Source organism: Miscanthus floridulus, chromosome 9 (genome assembly GCF_019320115.1).
Source record: "Miscanthus floridulus cultivar M001 chromosome 9, ASM1932011v1, whole genome shotgun sequence".
Classification (NCBI taxonomy): Eukaryota; Viridiplantae; Streptophyta; class Magnoliopsida; order Poales; family Poaceae; genus Miscanthus; species Miscanthus floridulus.
In genome coordinates, this window is record NC_089588.1 from 137219695 (window position 1) to 137239737 (window position 20043).

At 46.6% G+C, this 20043-nt stretch overlaps 1 protein-coding gene and 2 long non-coding RNA genes across 5 annotated transcripts; 1 reads left to right on the forward strand and 2 right to left on the reverse strand.

Moving 5' to 3' along the window:
• Positions 1-4931: 4931 nt before the first annotated feature.
• LOC136483235 (uncharacterized) lies at positions 4932-5444 on the reverse strand. Its single transcript, XR_010765367.1, has 3 exons — positions 5327-5444; positions 5139-5249; positions 4932-5062 (listed from the first exon to the last, which is right to left on the reverse strand). It is a non-coding gene; the product is annotated as an uncharacterized lncRNA (long non-coding RNA).
• Positions 5445-7414: 1970 nt separating this feature from the next.
• LOC136483053 (uncharacterized) lies at positions 7415-8483 on the reverse strand. The gene is made up of 3 exons (XR_010765294.1): positions 8344-8483; positions 8179-8242; positions 7415-7867 (listed from the first exon to the last, which is right to left on the reverse strand). It is a non-coding gene; the product is annotated as an uncharacterized lncRNA (long non-coding RNA).
• A 1344-nt stretch (positions 8484-9827) lies between these two features.
• Positions 9828-13131, forward strand: LOC136483052 (G-type lectin S-receptor-like serine/threonine-protein kinase At4g27290). Of its 3 annotated transcripts, none has more exons than XR_010765293.1 (7): positions 9828-11199; positions 11287-11397; positions 11483-11664; positions 11751-11961; positions 12072-12309; positions 12441-12540; positions 12625-12665. XR_010765293.1 is itself a non-coding variant. In XM_066480169.1 (7 exons), exons 1-7 carry the CDS (start codon positions 9828-9830, stop codon positions 12925-12927), a joined length of 2565 nt encoding a protein of 854 aa, XP_066336266.1. In that variant the 3' UTR covers positions 12928-13131. The 3 variants fall into 3 exon arrangements, 2 of the variants coding, with proteins under 2 accessions (XP_066336266.1, XP_066336267.1); XM_066480169.1 differs by having other exon boundaries at positions 12393-12540; positions 12625-13131; XM_066480170.1 differs by having other exon boundaries at positions 11329-11397; positions 12393-12540; positions 12625-13131.
• The last annotated feature ends 6912 nt before the right edge of the window (positions 13132-20043 follow it).

Sequence of the window (20043 nt, forward strand, 5' to 3'; positions counted from 1 at the left end):
TACATAAAAGTTTTGAAGATAGGGTGAGTCAAACTTGCGACAACATAGAAGCACACGGATCAAGCGCCGCTCAGGTCTTCAGAAGGTGACATGCTCATTGATGGAATGGGCTAGTCAGTACGGCGGCCTTCGGAAGTCTTTTGGAAAATGGTTGGTCAGGAGCAGATACGTCGCCAGGTCACCATCACATTCTGGGGCCTCGGGATGGAGAAGATGCGCTGGGGTGTTTCCAAGCAAATCTGCCAGTGTGCTAGTAGTGTGGGACATATGCCTGACTAGCAATCCCATAGATATCCTTGAGGGTCGCATTAAGCTTTGAGGGACCCTAACTCCTTGAGCTTCTAGATAGCGGTAAGGATACTCAGTCACTTCATATACCTGGCATCATCCCCTTGAGAATAATAGAGAATGGTAGATGGCACTACAGTCATCCTCACATATGGCTCCACTCGACGCTGTAAGTCGACAAACCTTGAGCGAGTAGTCCATAGTTCAGCTTCCAAACAATGGATCATATGCGCCTGGCACATTACCAATTCCATCATCCTCTTCTCATACAGAGTACTAGGTGCAGTCTGCATAGAGAACTTGAAAACTCCATTCATCTCCGTCCTTTTCGGGAAGTGTTGGAATGGCGTCTCACTTAGGGTAACGGGTGCCTCCCTCAACATAGCAATGGCATGATAGGCCACAACTTGAATTGCCACTGTCGATCGAAGTGCCCTTTCCCGAAGCAAGGCGATCAAAGTCATGTCCTAGGTCACAAAGGTGACTTGGTATGTGGACCTTGCAGGTGTAGTTGATCATTCCATGGCCAACTCCCAGGGCATATACTGCATACTTCGGGCGATATGAGTAGTTAGCTCTCAACATCACCTCATTGAGCAAGACTAGGAAAACCTTCAATGTTCTCTCCACGGTGGCCATCACCAATCGTCCCAACTCCATCTATCGATTATAGAATAAGGGAAGTTAGAATAATTGATTTGTAAAACTCAACTCATGTAGAAAAGGGTAGGATTAGCTCTAAGATAGGCAAGAATTACGTAACCATATTAAGTGGAAATATTAGCACTCAAATTAGGTTTCATTCCAAAACTTTTCTTGTTTAATGAAGCAAGATTTTAGTTGCTTACGATCCCCGATCTAAGGCAAAGTTGTAATGACTCTCGATCATCTCGAACTGTGCTCCGATACCCACTTGTCTAGGGACCCACCGCGTACCTCACCTAAACTGAGTGTCATCCACTTGACCAGCTCAATTTAAGCAAAATAACTTCGTGAGACCCCCCAGGAGCGCACGTAGCAACTCCTCTTCAGGATCAATTTGAGATAGAGAATACATCACAATAGTGCTTAGATCACATTACAGTTCAAAGCATTAAAGTTTACAAGTCTTGGTTCGCACACTTAGTTCATCACACGATTACACATTATAGTCTACATCGAAGTCTAGCGGAAGTCTTTTAACATAACATTAATTTATGATAACGGATACATGGGTGTGCCACATCCATGTATCTATGAGACACAAGATCCTTCACCACTCCTGATCTAGCGAGGGTTCAGGAGCACAGAAGAATCCATGCACAGGGGCTACGGTACCTACAAAACTTAAGATCACACAGGGTGACTACTCGATTGTACTCCACAGGACCTACCCAATATAGTAAACAAGGATCATGCATTTGGGTAGTAGCAAGGACTGCGTATCTTTGCATAAAAGCATTTATACTATAAAGTAAAGGTGATCTATGACGTAGCAGAATTAAGCATTGCATAGGTAATCAAGTTAAGAATTAGCCAGTGGGAACTTGATCTTCCATGAGTCCTGAATTCCAATCCCAACACTAGTCCGTATCTAGAAGTAGAACTTATTGCTTTCAAATTATATACTCTATAGAGGGGTACAAGTTAACCCCACTCGAAAACAAGCGATATCGCCCAAAAGACCCGTCGGTACAGAAGGAATATCTCGATGCTTCAACCTTTCCCCAATCCGGCCAAGATGTCCAACAAAAGGTTCGACTGGATGCCCAGTCAATGTCCCGGACATTCTCGACCGATGCCATCCCCCTTGCTAGTTTCACGGATAAGACGGTCACGATCAGTTACTTGGCTTGTCTCCCCCATTGGCGACAAGTGGTCTGTACAGTTTTATGTTCGTACTCACTACCAGGGATACACGACCCTTAACCGGTAAGCAGGCTATGTCATCCATGAATCCCCATCTTGTCATGACCATACCCATTGCTGACCAAAGCTCATACCATAACCAAGTGGAACAAGTGTTGATCCCTCCCAAGGTATTGCTTAGTGGATTATCAACCTATCATCGCGCGAGTAATGAGAAACCCATCATTAGCTCGACTTCTAAGATCTAAGCATACTAAGCATGATTATTAAACAAGACATGTATGGTTGATTGGTGAGGTAATATATGGATATGGCTTGACATAGGTAATTCCCTCCCGGTTCACTAGTCATATAGTAACATAGCAATGCAATAGATAAACATAGTCATTATGCACTTGTAAAGCATAGGGATGCATAGGGGCCTACCTTGGACATCATTGCTAGGCTCGACGGCTTCTTCCTCCTGAGGCTCCTCCTCAAAGGGTACTTCGGGAATTGGGTCACCTATACATGCATGATGCTTGATGAGTGAACTGCATAAAGTACATGCTCATGCTATGCGATGATTCTTACTTGATTAAGATTTAGTGACACAAGAGTGAGTGTGTAGTTATACACTAGTGGTCTACAGACTGGTAACTATAGGATAGTCCGACGTTGATGTCAGACAGTCCAGTGGTTACTAATACTTAGTGGGATATTGCCTCTCTGGGACCATCGGAACTCTTCGAACTAGGGTTGGTCCCTCCGGTTGAAGTCTATGCTCTCGGGAACCTCTCTGTGTAAAACATGATCCTATCGGAAGGTTCCATCAACTGTGGTGGACCATCCATCAGATTAGGTCTATAGGGTGCTATGGGATGCTAAGTGTTCAGGCTTCATTGGATACTCTGTATGAGTGACGGATCATCCGGTACGAACTGGCTGCTCTCGGGTCTCTAGATTAAATACCAACGGGCACTTTGGATTATCGACTAACACTTTGCTGTACCGAAAACTGTGATCTAAGTTCTCTGGACACACCTCTATCTCTGATGTATAACTCATCGGATGCTCTAGTATAGTGATGGACACTCCAGTGGGTTATAGACATGATCTGTGCAGGTGAACAGAGAGATATTTAATACTATCGGACACTCCGCTGGTGATGTCGGACTCTCCGTCAGTACTGACAGTGAACACTTCATAGTAATTCGAAATCCAAATCTTCACCCATGGTGCTTGCATGTGTAAACCATCTTCAGGGTAGGCTACTAGGGTTCTATGGCGCATATCTAGTTGGTTGGTTCTAGCTACATTAGGGTGCAAACTAACTCTAGGCAACAAATCGATATTCTCTAGGTTTTGGCTCCTAAAGATGCAATCCTATGTGTGGCTTGGTTGGATCCTTACCAAGGGCTACAACAACAAGATACCAAGCTCTCCAAGGTGATGGAGCAGCTGGATCTCCTCCTTGGTGACTCGAAATCCTCTTCTTCTTGCCTCCAACTCCTCCTAGCTCCTTATGGCAAGGGTGAGAGGGCTCCTCCCCCTTCTAACCCCTACCTCTTGTGGACGACCGCCTCTAGGTGTTCTCCACGGCCATCTCTTGCTACCTCCAAGCTCCAATCCCTTCTCCTTTCTCCTCCTTTCCTTCTCCTCTTCCTTGCTTGAGTGTGTGAGAGAGTAGAGAGAGATGAACTAGAGAGAGTGTGAGAGTGAGTGAGTGAGCTGGTGAATCTTCTACCTTGGTGCTTCCATGAAATGGACAGCTATGGTGATGTGTGGCACTACCCTAGATCAGGACAATACTACCGGTTCAAAACACCCCATCACTATCAGATGTTTAACTGGCACAACCATGCCGGCAGTGACGAGGGTCAGCTATCACTGTCGGTTCCTACAAACCGGCAGTGTTCTTCAACTTCACTACCGGTCCTTTACACAACCTGGCAGAGTTCAGTTCCACCAACACTGTCGGTTCATCAGACCACCCGACAGTGTAACCTCGAACATCACTGTCGGTTTATGTTTTAACCAGCAGTGTTGTCGTAACTAGCACTACCGGTTTGTGACAAGACCCGACAGTGATGGCTAAGCCAACGCTGCCAGTTTGTAGCTCAAGCCGACAGTGCCATCTTGGACATCACTGCCGGTTTGTTGCTAACCGGCAGTGATGGTTATGACAACACTGCCAATTTCGAACAAGACCCGGCAGTGATAGCTAAGACAAAGCTGCTGGTTTGTGGCTCAAGCCGGCAGTGCCATCTTGGCCATCACTGCTAGTTTGTTGCTAACCGGCAAGGATGTCTAGTTCATATTTTATTGTTTTATAATTTATTTTAATTTATATTTTTTCGTGGAATCGGGTTTTGCTTTATATATGCTACGTAGACGACAGGTCCATCAATATTAAACATTACAAATGTTACGGTTACAGTTCAAATGTTCTTATCAAGACGTCGATCCCTCAAAATAAAAAAGAAATTATTCGATAAGATGAAGCATGCTTCTCGGGCTTCTTACAATAATCTAGCGAGCCGCTCTGGGCCATACTAGTTGTTGAACTTCATGGATTGGGCAATGGAAAATAGCTCCATCTTTTTCCAATACCTCGGCTAAGATGAATTTTGCCAGCTCCGATTGCAGTGCGACGATCTCCATGTCTAACAGCCTTTCGTGGTTATATTTCTTGCATTGTCATTCAAAAAAGATGATATCCAAAGAGGAATCAGTAAATCATTTTGTTGAATTATTAATAGACATAAATGAAAAGAGGATTATACACACCAACTTATTTGCTTCTTCCGATTTCCCGTTGATGTAGCAAAGCATTGCTCACATTACATAAAACCCAGATTCATCCGCCGGCTGTTTTAGGTACTTCCCCTCCATTTTGACAACCTTGAATGGGACCTATGTCCCACCGATATGTCTTCTTTGGACACTGTGCAACATTAAAAGGAAAACATTAGAAAGCGATACGTGTGATTAGAAAATAATATGTTATTATGATCACTTACTAATTCAGCACTGCCACCAATGCATCCAGATGATGAAATGGTTTTTTCTTTGAGTCCCACACCTCAATCAGATTTTTAGCAAGATTGACACAAATAAAGACGAAATGGTTGCTGCAATCACAGAATCCTAATTATCGAATAATCTTAACAAAAAATAAAGCATAAAATTAAAGGCCGAGAACACATACTTGCAGTTGTAGGCTAGAAGTATGTGAGTTTTGTTCTTCATCTTGAATTCATCGAAAACAATAATCAATCTCTCTTTCAGGTCTTCCATGTCACATCCATGGAGGCCTAAACATGTCTTCTCATTGACTCGCAAGGGGTCCAAGAAGCCTATGTTATCCTATTTACTTTTTAGTATGCAAAATTTTGCTATACACCTACATAAAATCATGGAAAGTGCTAAAAAGTTAACAATTTGTGGCTTGAGAGAGTAGTTAATTTTAATATCATGCGAGTAGGGTACTTACATAGTCCACAACGTCAGCATTTGTGAATCGAGAGAGCGTTTCTGGTATAGCTGGAACAAGCACTCCCACTCGACATCGAACTTCTCTTCTTCAGGATAATCAAAAACATGTGGCGAACGGATAATAACCTCAAAACCAAAGTCCTCCATCTCTGTTGCTTGAGCCATGTAATATTCATGCAACTGGCGCATATATGTTGTCAAATTTTTATACTCGTCATCGAGAACCAAAAGATTGCCCCTTTCATACTTCATTGCCGGTGTTCCTATCCCTTGTACATCATAATAGATGTCCGCGGCCTCTTTCATGGTTAATTCAGGGTTGTCTTTGACGTACTTCAGTATCTTCCTTAAATCTTCATTGTGTATTTCTTCGGCTCTTATTGTAGTGTACTGATTCTGTGTTTGCCTTTCGAATTTGGACTTCAACAAACATGGAGGCAGTGAGGCACGGACTTCAACAAACATGGAGGCGTGTGGCTAGTGAATCCTTCGATGTCCCCCCGGTGTCCATCAAGGTGTTAAGCATGTTAGCGCACACGTTTTTAGTGATGTGCATGGGATCAAAACAGTGGCGTACACTCAGAAATGGCCAGTAAGGTAGTTTCCAGAAAACCAATTTTTTCTTCCAAACGCTCCCATCAGGCGCTGCTACTGCATTGTCCCCCTTCCCAAGGACAACCTCCAGTTTGTTGAGTTCTCGAAGTATCGCAGGCCCATCTCGATATTTTGGAGCTAAGCGTTTCTCAATAGTACCGTTGAAATCTTTTCAGTTCCTGCGGTAAGGGTGATCCTTAGGTAGGAACCTACGGTGTCCCATATAAACTATCTTTGAGTTATTTGGTAGATTTACCGCATCGGTGTCGTCCAAGGACTCGACACATCCAGTATAGCCTTTTGTCTTCTCTCCGGACAACGAACCTTGACCTAGCAGATCGGTGATTGTAGCAATAAGTACTCCTTTGATCGTGACATGTTCCTTTTTGTACTCGTCCCAAACATCCGTCACACCCTTTTCAAACATCTCTACTAGTTCATCGATCACTCGTTCCAGAAACACATCGATCTCATTCCCAGGTTGTCTTGGCCCTTGGATTAGTAGTGACATCTGGATGTACGACCACTTCATACAAACCCAAGGTGAAAGGTTGTATATACAGAGCGTCACTGGCCAGGTGCTATGATTGCTTCTAACCTGGTCTAAAGGATTCATCCCATCTGTGCTCAAAGCAAACCAAAGGTGCCTTACCTCTCCACCGATGTCATTATAGAACATAGTATTGACAGTCCTCCGGTCATGCCCATCGACGGGGTGCCTCATCATTGTATCTTTCTTACGCTCTTCGCCTTGCCAGCGCAATAGCTTGGCTGACTTTGCACATGCAAACAGCCTATGCACCTGGGGAGCTATAGGGAAATACCAAACGACCTTTATGGGACCTTCTCTGGTTTCGGTACTCTTATCTGACGGCCCTTCCTTGTTCCATGGTGCTTCACACTTGGGGCACTTGTCCAAGTCTTTGTATTTTTCTCCATGGTACAATATGCAATCATTGGAAAACGCGTAGATTTTTTCAACCTCGAGGCCAATGGGGTAGATCATTTGCTTGGCCAAGTATGTCATTTCTGGCAACTCATTTTTTTCTGGGGGCATTTTCCTTATTATACCTAACAACTGATCGAAGCCTTTATCGGTCAACTCGTTTGTCAATTTGAACTCTAACACATGATGTCGGTTTCCAGTTTGCTCATTGAACAATTCTTATGCAATGGTGTTTTGCATCTTGTCTCATTTTCTCTAGCTTTCTCAGCTATCTTTCACTAAGACATCCGGCCTCTATATTACGTAGCAGCCGAGAAATGCCATCGTTATTATCCTCGGTGTCGTCAGCTAGCGTGTTCCTAAACACATTATTAACTATGGCCATAGGTTCCGTGTTGACACCGGGTTCCTCGTCAGCATCGTGGATGGCTACGTCAGGCAAGTCCACATCATCATCGTTTCACGCGGAACATTCACACCAACCTTGCCATGCATAGTCCATATCGTATAGTTTGGCATGAACCCCCTGGTAATCAAGTGCGATCGTATAGACTTCAATTTGATGAAAGTTTCGTTGATTCTTGCAATCTTTGCATGGGCAGAAGACCGAGTTCTCATTCCCAGCATGAGCTTTGGCATTGGTGATAAACTGGCTGACGCCATGCATGTACCGCTTGTCCGTTCGGGACAGATGCATCCACTCTCGATCCATCTCTGCATAAAAAATATTGAGACAGTAATTACAAAGAATTAAAAAGAAATCGAGCTTCATGAACAACAATTGTAGCTCGAAAGTACCATTTTTGAAAAACATTATTGTACACTAATTATTGAAAAATTAAAATTGGTAGCCCCGGCCCTGTAAATTGAAAATCGTAGTAAAAAAACAATTATTGCACAATAATGAAGAACAACTATTCTACTCTACTTCTAAGAACTAATTATAACATTACATACTAACAATGATGATCTTGACCACCATGGAATAATTAGCTAGGAATTTAAATGTGTTCATAGACACCAACCTTTTGGATGATGGATTCACCACAATTTGAGCCTTGCACAAATGTCCAGTTGAAAAAGTGCTCTCTAGAATGGAGAAAAAACTAGAATGAGAATCAAGCAATGTAGCCATTAAAACGAAGCTAATTAAGCAACAAAATCAAAGAAGTGGATTATTTGTTACTAACCTTAAAGCAAAAAGATCAAACCGTTCTTCAAAATCCAATCGCTAGCTTCATGGTGAAGAGCAGCCGCAACAATGAAGGGAATGGCCCAAATACGTGCCTCTGTTCTCAGGATGGAAGAGAGGATGAAGGAGACGACGGCTGTAGCCTTTTTGTGTTGTAGGCTTATCACCGTCGGTTCTTGGCTAGAACCGACAGTGATAAAGCCCAATCACTGTCAGGCTCTTGGCTTGAACCGGCAGTGATAAGTGGCCGCCAACTCACTGCCGGTGCAAGCCATAAACCGGCAGTGATGTGGTCATTCACTGCCGGTTTTAGCCCAGCCCCAATCATTTTCTCATTTTCAAGCTCATAACTGGTGTACATCACTGTCGGTTCTCACAAATCCGGCAGTGATGAGGCTGTCAGTGATGTACAAATCTGTAGTAGTGTGGGACCAAGTGATTCTCAAAGTGACACCTCTCATTCCTGGGGCGATCCTATCGGACAGTCCGTCATGGCGGCGGACTCTCCAATGGTTTCGGTTACTGACTGACAGAGTCTGAACTTCGTCAGCGTGTGCGGAGAAACTGGCGGATAGTCCGGTGGTACTGGCGGACTCTCCAGAAAACCAACAATAAGCAGTTTGAATGCAGAATTCAGTTTCTAATTATTTGATTTCAAATGCAAGGATGCTCATGATGCTAATGCTCACAAGAATGTTAGGACCAGGTCGTGACATCAACTATGACAGAAAAAATTTATGTGACAGTGCCACAGGTGGGCTCTTCGTGCGATGCCCTTTAGATGCGATATGCCTAGGTTCATGGCATGCTGTTAGATGCCCGTTAGTCATCACCAAGCTGATAAGGCAAGTTTGTCCACAATGAGAAAATATCGCAGGTTAGTTTTCCTTGATTGGACACGTTTTGCCATTCGGGAGATGTCGCACGGCATGCATGAGGGAAGTCATCATTTCAACATCTGTGGTTGGGTGGGGGCTCGGGTGGGGGCTCGGCAGTACTCGGTCAGTCATCCGTAGACTTTAAATGACCATTGCTTTCAACCACTAGACTCGTACTCCCTCCATCTCAAAAATAGAGTCGCTATAGGAATCATACTGGTCAAACTTTCTCAACTTTAACTAGATTTGTAGAAAATACGTATAACATTTATATCCCCAAATAAGTTTATTATGAAAAGTATATTTAACGATCTATCTAATGATACTATTTATGTACCATAAATATTAATATTTTGTTAAATATATTTGGTCAAAGTTAAAAGTTGCTGATTTTTTAAAAGCTGAGAATGACTCTTTTTTTTTTGACAGAGGGTGTAAGAATTTAGACAAATAAGCTAGTTAATAAATTAAGAGAAACATGCCGTGATTGACCAAGTTAATGAATGTGACTGTTTCGGTACGAATATATAATTGGTGCTAAATTAAATATGCAACTAATAAGCTAAGCGAGCACCAACGTGTTCATAATACTATATCAGTATATATGGCCCGTACCATGAAATTTCTTGAGCTACTGCAACAAACATCATCACTAGTACCGGCGACGGGAATGACAAGACTTCTGGCGTACCTGCTCACCGTGATCTTCACCGTGTTCTTGCTTTTGCTCAAAGCCTCGGCCGCTGGCACTGCATCTGACACACTCAGCAGCAGCAGCAACATCACCGATGGCGAGACGTTGGTCTCATCCGGCAGCTCGTTCACCCTTGGCTTCTTCTGGCTGGCCGGCGTGCCAGCCAAGAGATATCTTGGCGTCTGGTTCACCGTGTCACCAGAGGCCATCTGTTGGGTGGCCAACCAAGAAACGCCCCTCAACAACACCTCAGGCGTACTGGTCGTCGACAGCACCGGGAGCCTTCGCCTTCTCGACGGCTCTGGCCACACCACGTGGTCTTCCAACACGACGACGAGTTTCGCTCCTCTCGTGGCGCAGGCGCAGCTACTCGAGTCTGGCAACCTAGTCGTGCGCGATCAGAGCAGTGGCGACGTGCTATGGCAGTGGTTTGATCACCCGGGGAACACCTACCTCGCCGGCATGAAATTCGGTAAGAACCTGCGGACTGGCGCTGAGTGGACCACCACGTCGTGGCGTGCGTCGAACGACCCGGCGCCCGGAGACTACTGGCTTTCGTTGGACACCAGGGGCCTCCCGGACACCATAACGTGGCAAGGTAACGTCAAGATGTACCGATCGGGGCCCTGGAACGGGATGTGGTTCAGCGGCATCCCGGAGGTGGCGTCATACATGGACCTCTACTCCATCCAGGTCGTCGTCGGCCGCGATGAGATCGCATTCTCCTTCAACACCAAGGCCGGCGCGCCTATCGCCCGCCTCCTACTGAATGAGATCGGCGTGATGCATCGACTGGTGTGGGACCCGGTTAGCCGGGTGTGGGTCTCCTTCGCGGAGACGCCGACGGACGTCTGCGACAACTATGCCATGTGCGGCGAGTTCGGTCTGTGCAACATGAACACAGCGTCCACGATGTTCTGCAGCTGCGTCGTGGGGTTCAGCCCTGTGAACCCCTCTCAGTGGTCCTTGAGGGAGACCCATGGCGGATGCCGGAGGGACGTGCCGCTGGAGTGCGGCAACGGGACGACGACAGATGGGTTCAAGATGGTGCGGGCAGTGAAGCTCCCCGACACGGAGAACACAACGGTGGACATGGGCGCGACGCTGGAGCAGTGCAGGGCGAGGTGCCTCGCCAACTGCTCTTGCGTGGCCTACGCCGCAGCCGACATCCGAGGAGGAGGCGGTGGCCATGGCTGCGTCATGTGGACGGATGCAATCGTGGATGTTCGTTACATTGACAAAGGGCAGGATATGTACCTGAGGTTGGCAAAGTCTGAATTAGGTAAGCACAGCTGCATCTCCTAGTGTGAATCATGAGCAAGTTTCATCATCTATATATTCTCATGGCGCAACATGCATATTTCTGCAGTTGAGAAGAAGAGGAATGTGGTACTAATAATCTTGCTACCAGTTACAGCATGTCTGCTTGCCCTCATGGGGATGTTCCTTGTTTGGATATGGTGCAAGCGCAAGCTTAGAGGTAGAAGTTGTAGAACCAGACTCACTTCACTACTCGGAAGTCAATGATGATTCATACTGAACAAAAACATTAACATTTCTGTTAGGTAATCGACGAAACACGGATATCCAGAAGAAGATGATGCTAGGACACTTGGATGAGACAAATACACTTGGTGATGAAAATCTCGACCTTCCGTTTTTTAGCTTTGGTGATATTGTTTCTGCAACAAATAACTTTGCTGAAGACAATATGCTCGGGCAAGGAGGCTTCGGGAAAGTTTATAAGGTAATAAAAATAAATATTTTAAACCATGATAGCCAGCAGAAATTATAAGGTTGCTTGTTCAATTTAATGATGGTGAAATCATGCAGGGTATTCTAGGCGAAAACAGAGAGGTTGCAATCAAAAGGCTCAGTCAGGGCTCTGGACAAGGCACAGATGAATTCAGAAATGAGGTAGTTCTAATTGCGAAATTGCAGCACAGAAACCTTGTTAGGCTCCTTGGTTGCTGCATTCATGGAGATGAGAAGTTGCTAATTTATGAGTATCTACCAAACAAAAGCTTGGATTCCTTCATTTTTGGTATGTATAGACTAGCTGTATTTTATACAGGAAAAAAAGTCAGTAGTCATAGGTACTACTACTCTAATTTGCTAGCTTACATTACTTATAATACCATTGTATGTTTATAGATGCTGCAAGGAAAAACGTTCTTGATTGGCCAACAAGGTTCAGGATAATCAAAGGAATATCAAGGGGAGTTCTTTATCTGCACCAGGATTCAAGATTGACAATTGTGCACCGAGATCTCAAAACAAGCAACATATTGTTGGATGCGGATATGAACCCTAAGATATCAGATTTTGGTATGGCAAGAATCTTCGGAGGGAACCAACAAGAAGCAAATACTAACCGAGTTGTTGGGACATAGTAAGTAATCATCCAGGCCAGTTCCCTTTTTCCTATACCTATCCAAATTTTTTACATACATACTGCTAACTAGTTTTCATCAGTGGTTACATGTCTCCTGAATATACAATGGATGGAGCTTTTTCTATCAGGTCTGATACATATAGCCTTGGTGTTATACTGTTGGAGATCATAAGTGGTTTGAAGATCACTTCGACTCACTCCTCGAGCTTCCCTAGCCTATTAGCTTCTGTAAGTATGCTGGAGTTCTTCAAATTTTACAATTCAAACATTAAAACATGCTGATATCTTATGAATTTTCTTGAATTGGTCCAGGCATGGAGCTTATGGAATGATGGCAAGGCAATGGATTTGGTGGACTCTTCTGTTCTTGAAAGTTGTTTGGCAAATGAAGCTTTGAGGTGCATCCACATAGGACTCTTGTGTGTGCAAGACAATCCAAATAGTAGGCCACTTATGTCAACAGTTGTGTTCATGTTGGAGAACGAAACCATGTTAGTTTCAGTCCCAAAACAGCCCATGTACTTCTCGCAATGGTATTTAGAAGCTCAAGGAACAGGAGAAAATACAAATAGCTCCATGAATAACTTGAGTGTCTCAGTGTTGGAGGGACGCTAATGGTAAGTGGTTAGGTTACATTTGTTTATCAGTATATTCAGACAAGAGTTGGATTACAACTCATACAAGTAGTTGGTTATATTTTTAGAATAATCATTACATGGTTATTAGGACACCTACTGCATGAAAATGGAAGTGTACTTATTAAACAAAGCCAAGGCTAGCTTTGCTGGCATAATATATGGCACAAGACAACGTCTTTTGAAACTGTTCTCTATGTTGGGCTATCCCTCCTCGTGGGTACAATATAGATGAAGATTAGTTCCTACTTCCTGGCCTTTGCTTGGCGTCCTTCTTCAATGTATACTGCGACTGGTCACTTTTTCATGAATTTTTATGTGTGCATGCAAGCATGATGTCAATCGTTATCTATTTAACATCAGCCAATTCTCGCCGCATAATAGCTTGAGTGTTGAACTCCCAGGTAAATGTAATTAAACCCCTGTTTCTAGAGAGGATTTGAATCCTGGTTCTCAAAATCAGTAATTTTTTTTTAAATTCCTCAATACTTCAAGTACAAGTTAGTATCTAAACTTAAGCATAACTCACACCACACACCGCACGCACGCAAACACGAACACACACTGTGCGCAAGCTAGATCTACACCTATACCTAAAGACACACACGCGGCTGAGAGAAGATCAACGAACTCCAAGCGTGACGGGCACGACACCCTGACCATTGTGGAGCATCTGCACTTGAGGTTACAAAGAAAACTGGGAATAAATCCCCGTACGAAAACCGGCACCGTTGATGTTGAGGGCGCCGTCGAAGTACATCACCCAGTGCTCGGGGCAAGTAACGGGGATGGGCTCTTGGATCTCGGTCCACTCGGCGACGAAGTCAGCGAGCGCCTGTGACTTGATAGTAGGCCTACTTCTGAATTCAATGGAGTAAGTGCCGAGCTTGACAGCCCACTTGATGATGCGGCCGTTGGCCTCTTTGTTGCGGAGGATGTCCCCTAGAGGGAACTCGGTGACCACGGCGATCTTGTAGTACTCGAAGTAATGGCGGAGCTTGCGCGACGTGATCAGAATGGCGTATAGCAGCTTTTGGACCTGAGGATAACGAGTTTTGGGCTCATTAAGGACCTCGCTGATGAAGTAGATCAGACGTTGCACCTTGTAGGCGTGCCCGGCCTCCTCATGTTCGACGACGATAGCTGTGCTAACAATGCGAGAAGTGGTGGCGATGTAGATCAGTAGAGTTTCGTCTAGCCGAGGCGCCGTCATGATCGGAGGCTTCGTTGAAAACAACTTGAGCTGCTCGAAAGCTGTATCTGCTCCCTCCGACCAGGAGAAGCACTCAGAGGCCTTGAGGTGTTTGAAGAAAGATAGTCCCTTTTCGCCGAGAGCAGCCATGCAACCTGTACGCTTCTGTATATCCTTGACGCATATTGGTCGTTTCATGTTGGTGATGGCGGAGACCTTGTCGGGGTTGGGTTCGATGCCACGGGCGCTGATAATGTAGCCTAAGAGTATGCCGGATGGAACTCCAAAGATGCACTTTGAAGGGTTCAGCTTCCATCAGTACCTTTTCAGGTTGGCGAACATTTCTTCAAGGTCAGCGATGAGATTATCGGCGGTCTTGGACTTGATGACCACATCGTCGATGTAAGCTTCGACGTTGCGGCCGATCTGTTGATCGAGGCACATCTGGATGGCCCTTTGGTAGGTCGCCCCAGCGTTCTTGAGTCCGAAGGACATGGTAGTATAGCAGTATGCCCCAAAAGGAGTGATGAATGACGTCTTGATCTAGTTGTCTTCCTTCAAGGATATCTGATGATAGCTGGAGTAACAATCGAGGAAGGAGAGTAGTTTGCAGCCGGCGGTGGAGTCTACAACCTCGTCTATCCGAGGCAGACCGAAGGGGTCTTTAGGGTAGTGTTTGTTAGGATCAGTGTAATCAACGCACATTCTCCATTCTTTATTCTTTTTTTTGAACGAGAACAGGGTTTGCTAACCACTCAGGATGATACACTTCTTTTATAAATCCGGCAGCTAGGAGCCATTTTACTTCTACCCTAATAGCCTCCTTCTTCTCTGGCGCGAATCATTGGAGTTTCTTCTTGATTAGTTTGGCGGTCGGCGAGACATTTAAGGAGTGCTCGATCTTCTCTCGTGGTACCCTCGGCATGTCTACAGGTTTCCAAGCAAACATGTTGGCGTTGGCATGTAGGAAGGAGACGAGCGCGCCTTCCTATTTGGGGTCGAGGTGAGCCCAAATCTTCATAGTCTTGGAGGGGTCGTTGAGGCCGAGGCCGAGGCCGACCTCCTTGGTTTCCTTGGATTTGGCGAAGGCGCGAGGAGGCTCCAGCGATGGGATCTCCAGCTCGTCGGCGGGCACCGTCTTGGCTTCAGTGACCACGCTAGCCATCTGGATGGAGACGTCGGTGGCTTTAGCGAGGGCGAGACTTTCTGTCTCGTAGGCATAGGCAATGGAGAGGTTGGCCCACAGGGTCAGGACTCTTGCGAGCGAAGGCATCTTCAACACCAGGTAGGCATAGTGCGGTATGGCCATGAACTTGGCCAGAGCTGGCCGACCAAGTATGGCGTGGTTGGCGGTGTTGAAGTCGGTGACGTAGAAGTTGATGTGCTCGACGCGGTAGTTGCTGGCCATGCCGAACTATACTAGGAGGGTGATCTCTCCAAGCGGTTTGGATGCCCTACGAGGTACCACACCCTAGAAGGAGTCGGAGGGTGTGAGGTCTCCCATCCTGAGGCCTAGCTCCTTTAGGGCTCCGGCGAAGAGGAGATTCAGAGCGCTCTTGCCGTCGACGAGCACTTTTCTAAAAAGCACTTTCTGGATGGTTGCGTCGAGGACGAGGGGGAAATGCCCAGTGTAAGGGATATTCGCCCACTGATCGGCCCTACTGAAGGTGATGGGGACCTTGGACCAGGGGCGATAGCTAGGGTTGGCGGCGGCGTCCTCTGCGTTGACGGTGAGCACCCGTCGGGCGTTGAGCTTCCGTTCTCTTCTACTCTCAGCGGTAGCAAGACCCCCGAAGATGGTGGCGACCATCTTGTCGTGATCCTGGAAGGCATTGTTGTTGCACCTAGGAGGTCGGCGGCCTCCAGCGCCGTCGTTATTGTCGTCGTCTGGCTTTTTAGCCTAGAATTCCTTGGCGAAGCTGAGGCAGTCCTTCATCTTATGCTTGGCATTTTTGTGGAGGGGGCACGGACCCTCGAGAATTTTCTTGTACTGCTCATCATAGTTGCGCTTGGCTCAAGGTTCTTCGATGGCGGCGATGATGTGGTCTGGTCGGCGGTGGCGATATTGACCAGACTTGGATCCTTCTGGCCGATCATGGCCATTGTCCCAATGGTGACTATGGTCATCGTAGCGGCGGTCGCTGTGGCGCCGATCGTCAGGGTGATCGTCGCTGTGGCGAGTTGGGCGATGAGTGCCCGCATCCTCATTGAAGCGTAGTTCGGCTTCTTTTGCGTCGGTGTACTGGTTGGTGGTGGTGATCATCTCGCCAATCCCTGTTGGTGGCTTGCGGTTGAACTTAGAGCGGAGGTCACGATGATGGAGTCCTCGGACGAAGGCGGTGATGACCTCAGCTTCCGTGATGTTAGAATATAGTTCCTCATCTCAGAAAAGCATCTGATGTAGCTACGGAGGAGCTTGGATGGCTTCTGGTAGATGTAGTTCAGATCATGCTTGGTGCTTGGCTGAGTACACATAGCCATGTAGTTATCGGTGAAGACCTTTTTCAGCTCTTCCCAGGATCCGATGGAGTCAGGGGCAAGGCTTCTGAACCAGTTCATCGCAGTTGGCGTGAGCATGATGGGTACATAGTTCGCCATGACACTAGTATCTCCTCCGACGTCACGCACAACAGTGGCGTAAGCCTATAGCCACTGTGTGGGGTTCATCCTCCCCTCGTAAGGTTCGACCCTAGTGATTTTGAAACCACGGGGCCACTGGAGTATTCGGGGTGCCCTCGTGAATGCTGGGGGCCCTTCAGGGTTGTCAGTGCCGTGATCTGCAGCGTTGTTGAGCGGCTCAAGATCTGAGTTTGGGTTACCGAACTCTTGCTCATACTCTTGACAGCAGCGTACTTCTTCTTTGTGACGACCGAAACGGCGTTCGTCGATAAGTCGTCGCGCGTCTCAGAGATTGTTGAGGTGCACCCAGACGTCCTGGTCGACCTCCTGGTCGTGTTGGCATGGGTGTTCGATGCGGTTGCCCCTAGCTCCCCCCTGGAGGGGTTGTCTGTCATCATGGTGCTGGTCAGTGAAACTACTTGAGCGGCGATCGGATCAAAGGCGTGGTTGATCGGTGAATTGAGCTTATGGAGTATGAAGGTCTCTGATCCTGGCAGATCTCGTTGACCTGACAGTGCGCCGCTTTAAGCATGGCGGCGACCTTGGCGAGCTCTGGTGTTTGTGGCAGCCTGGCGAGTTCATTGGCAACCACGGCCAAGTTTACACTTGGGGTCTTTGTAGACGTCGCGGCCATCAACACGGATGAATTCATCATCGAGGTTGCGGTGGAGTTGGCATGGCCTTCCTTGCGAGTCAAGCTGAGCCTCGGCCATTGCAAGGGCAGCCTCGCTTGCTCAGCATTGCGCACGGTTGACGTTCCTATTGACGCGGGCGGCGCGCTCCTCCTCGGTTTCCCCATTCTATGAGGGGCTGTCGACGCTGACGTTAAAGATTCTGCCTCCACGGAAGGGCTGGAAAGGAGGTTGTGTGGTGGTGGTTACGGCGATGGTCTCCGTAGAGCCTTGAGACTCAGAGTTTGGATTTTTCTCCAGGATGGTTTGGAGGGATGTTTTAGGGCATCAGCCGACGTGTAGCATGTTGACAGTCGGTGGAGGCTAGTCGGCGATCTGGTCGGTGGGAAATTGGACATCTCCGACCTGGTCGGCGAACTTTCCCCTTAGGGCATCTTGGTGGGTGGCGGCGATGTTGGTGAGCCCGAAGGGTGGGGTCAGAGCCCCTAGAGTTTTCCGAGCAGCCTCCAATAGATCCGGATCGGAGGGTGGTTGGATCTGGACCGGAGTGGTTAGAGCCGATTCGGCGATGGAGAGGCAATTAACGAGTTTCTAGCCAACCTGATCGATGGATGTGATCGGATCATCATTGTTGATCTGCCTCCTCAGGTAGCAGGGAAGCAGGCGGCGAGTTGTCGATGAAGGCGACCTCAGAGGTGGCTCTAAGATCAGATCTACAGTCATAGGTGTTGGGGTGATCGGCGCAGCATCGATCTGTGCTGGCTCGATGAGCTCTCCGACTCCGTCAGCGTTGATGATCCACGAGATTGATCTGACCGTGAAGATCTGGCCGGGCTGTGGGAGGGACGAAGAGCCTGCAGAAAATACCATCTTGTTTGACAAGGAAACAGCACGCACACCCCTACCTGGCATGCCAACTATTAACAGAATATCGTCGGCAGTCCTCCGAGGGGTATCCCACGAAGGTAGATTGATCGGCAATAGAGACACACGAGTTAGACAGGTTTAGGCCGTCAGTATGACATAATACCCTACTCCTATGTTCTGTTGGATTGTATTGGCTATCGTAAGATATTGCACGTATTTTGAAGCGGTCCCTGCCTGCCTTATATAGTTTGGGAGGTAGGGTTACAAGTCGGTTAGATCTAGGAGATAATCGGAAAATAATAACAGATTATAGGAATCATGAGATCGAACGTATCCTAACAGATCTCGTAGTATCTTTAGGATATCGCCCTTGATGTCTTGCGGTGCACGCTGAGCAGTGCCGTGCACCATAGGTCTTCATCTTGTGGGCTAGGCCGCCCCTGGGGGCGTAGCCCATGTGATCTGCCATGGGTATCCGGGGTCGTACCCCCACAGCAGTGTACCCGATTCTAGTCAGCAGCTAAATGGTGGGCAGTACCAGCAGCCACCAGTGCAGCAACCTCTAGGAGGACAAGCCCCAGATCTTCAAACTTAGTCAACCACAGGGGGACAAGGTCATGTCCCGCCAACAACAGGGGTGTGACAGAACCACCCAATTTATACAAGATCAAGTACGACTGCCCCCGCTAACATGTTGACACGCGCATACTTTCACTTATATAAACCCGATAGTCCGTCGAGTGTCACGAATGACCCCGGTAAATCAACATCACAACCAAGATTGCATGATTAAGCAAATACACATCACATACGTAGAGTTGCAGCGGAATTAATATTACAAATGGGTTCACAAATAATAGTACAAGTTTGGGTTTCAAAACTGCTTAGTGAAAACAACATAGCTTTCAAATGATTATATTAATATAAGTTCTAAATACATTGCTAGCATAAGTGACATCCTCAGATAAAAGCATATAGATGAGAAGTAATTATAGAGTCATCGAGCCCACCGGTGGTTAGCCACCATCTTCATGGTGGGATAAACCCTGAGTACTCGAATGTACTCAGCTAGACTTACCCATCATAAACCAGAAATAAAGTGACACCAAGGAGCATGCAAGGCTTTATAGCTAGAGATAGCTTGACAACATTTTGCATAAAAAGCGATTAACTCAATTATACAATTATACTTTGATCATCATGCTTGCCCATGGTCTATTGATCCGCTCCTCGCAGAGGGCACACAACAGAATGAGGCCCCGCCTGAGTTGAGCAACTTGGCTTCGCGGTCGGAATGAGTTATCCGGCCAGCTAAGTGGTAGGCATGCATTCAATCTTGTCAGAAGGGCCAACAATGGTATGGTCCTTAATCGACACAGATGGGGATAGATCCACACCTAAGACCTCCATGTCTTGTTGCTTCTCTATCGACATCCCGCCCGGTCTCCATTTACATTACCCCATGGTTCTTTTCCACGATAGCAAATATAGCCAATCGTGCTTCGGTATCCACCTATATCTCGCAGGTGATAGGAAATCACCCGACTTCTACCGGTCTAAGCATGGCTAAACATATATTTGATCCTGGACCTACACAGGATGAAAGGTATATTTCTGGACAAGGAAATTATATGCATCAAGTGGTTCCAATCAACTCTTATAACCTAATGCATCAATCATAAAGGACTCAAGTAATATTTTGTAAAACACTGGGAGACTTAGAATGCTTCGGAGCTTGCCTGGAATCCAACACTAGGACAATGTTTGTTAGATAACACTCGCTTGG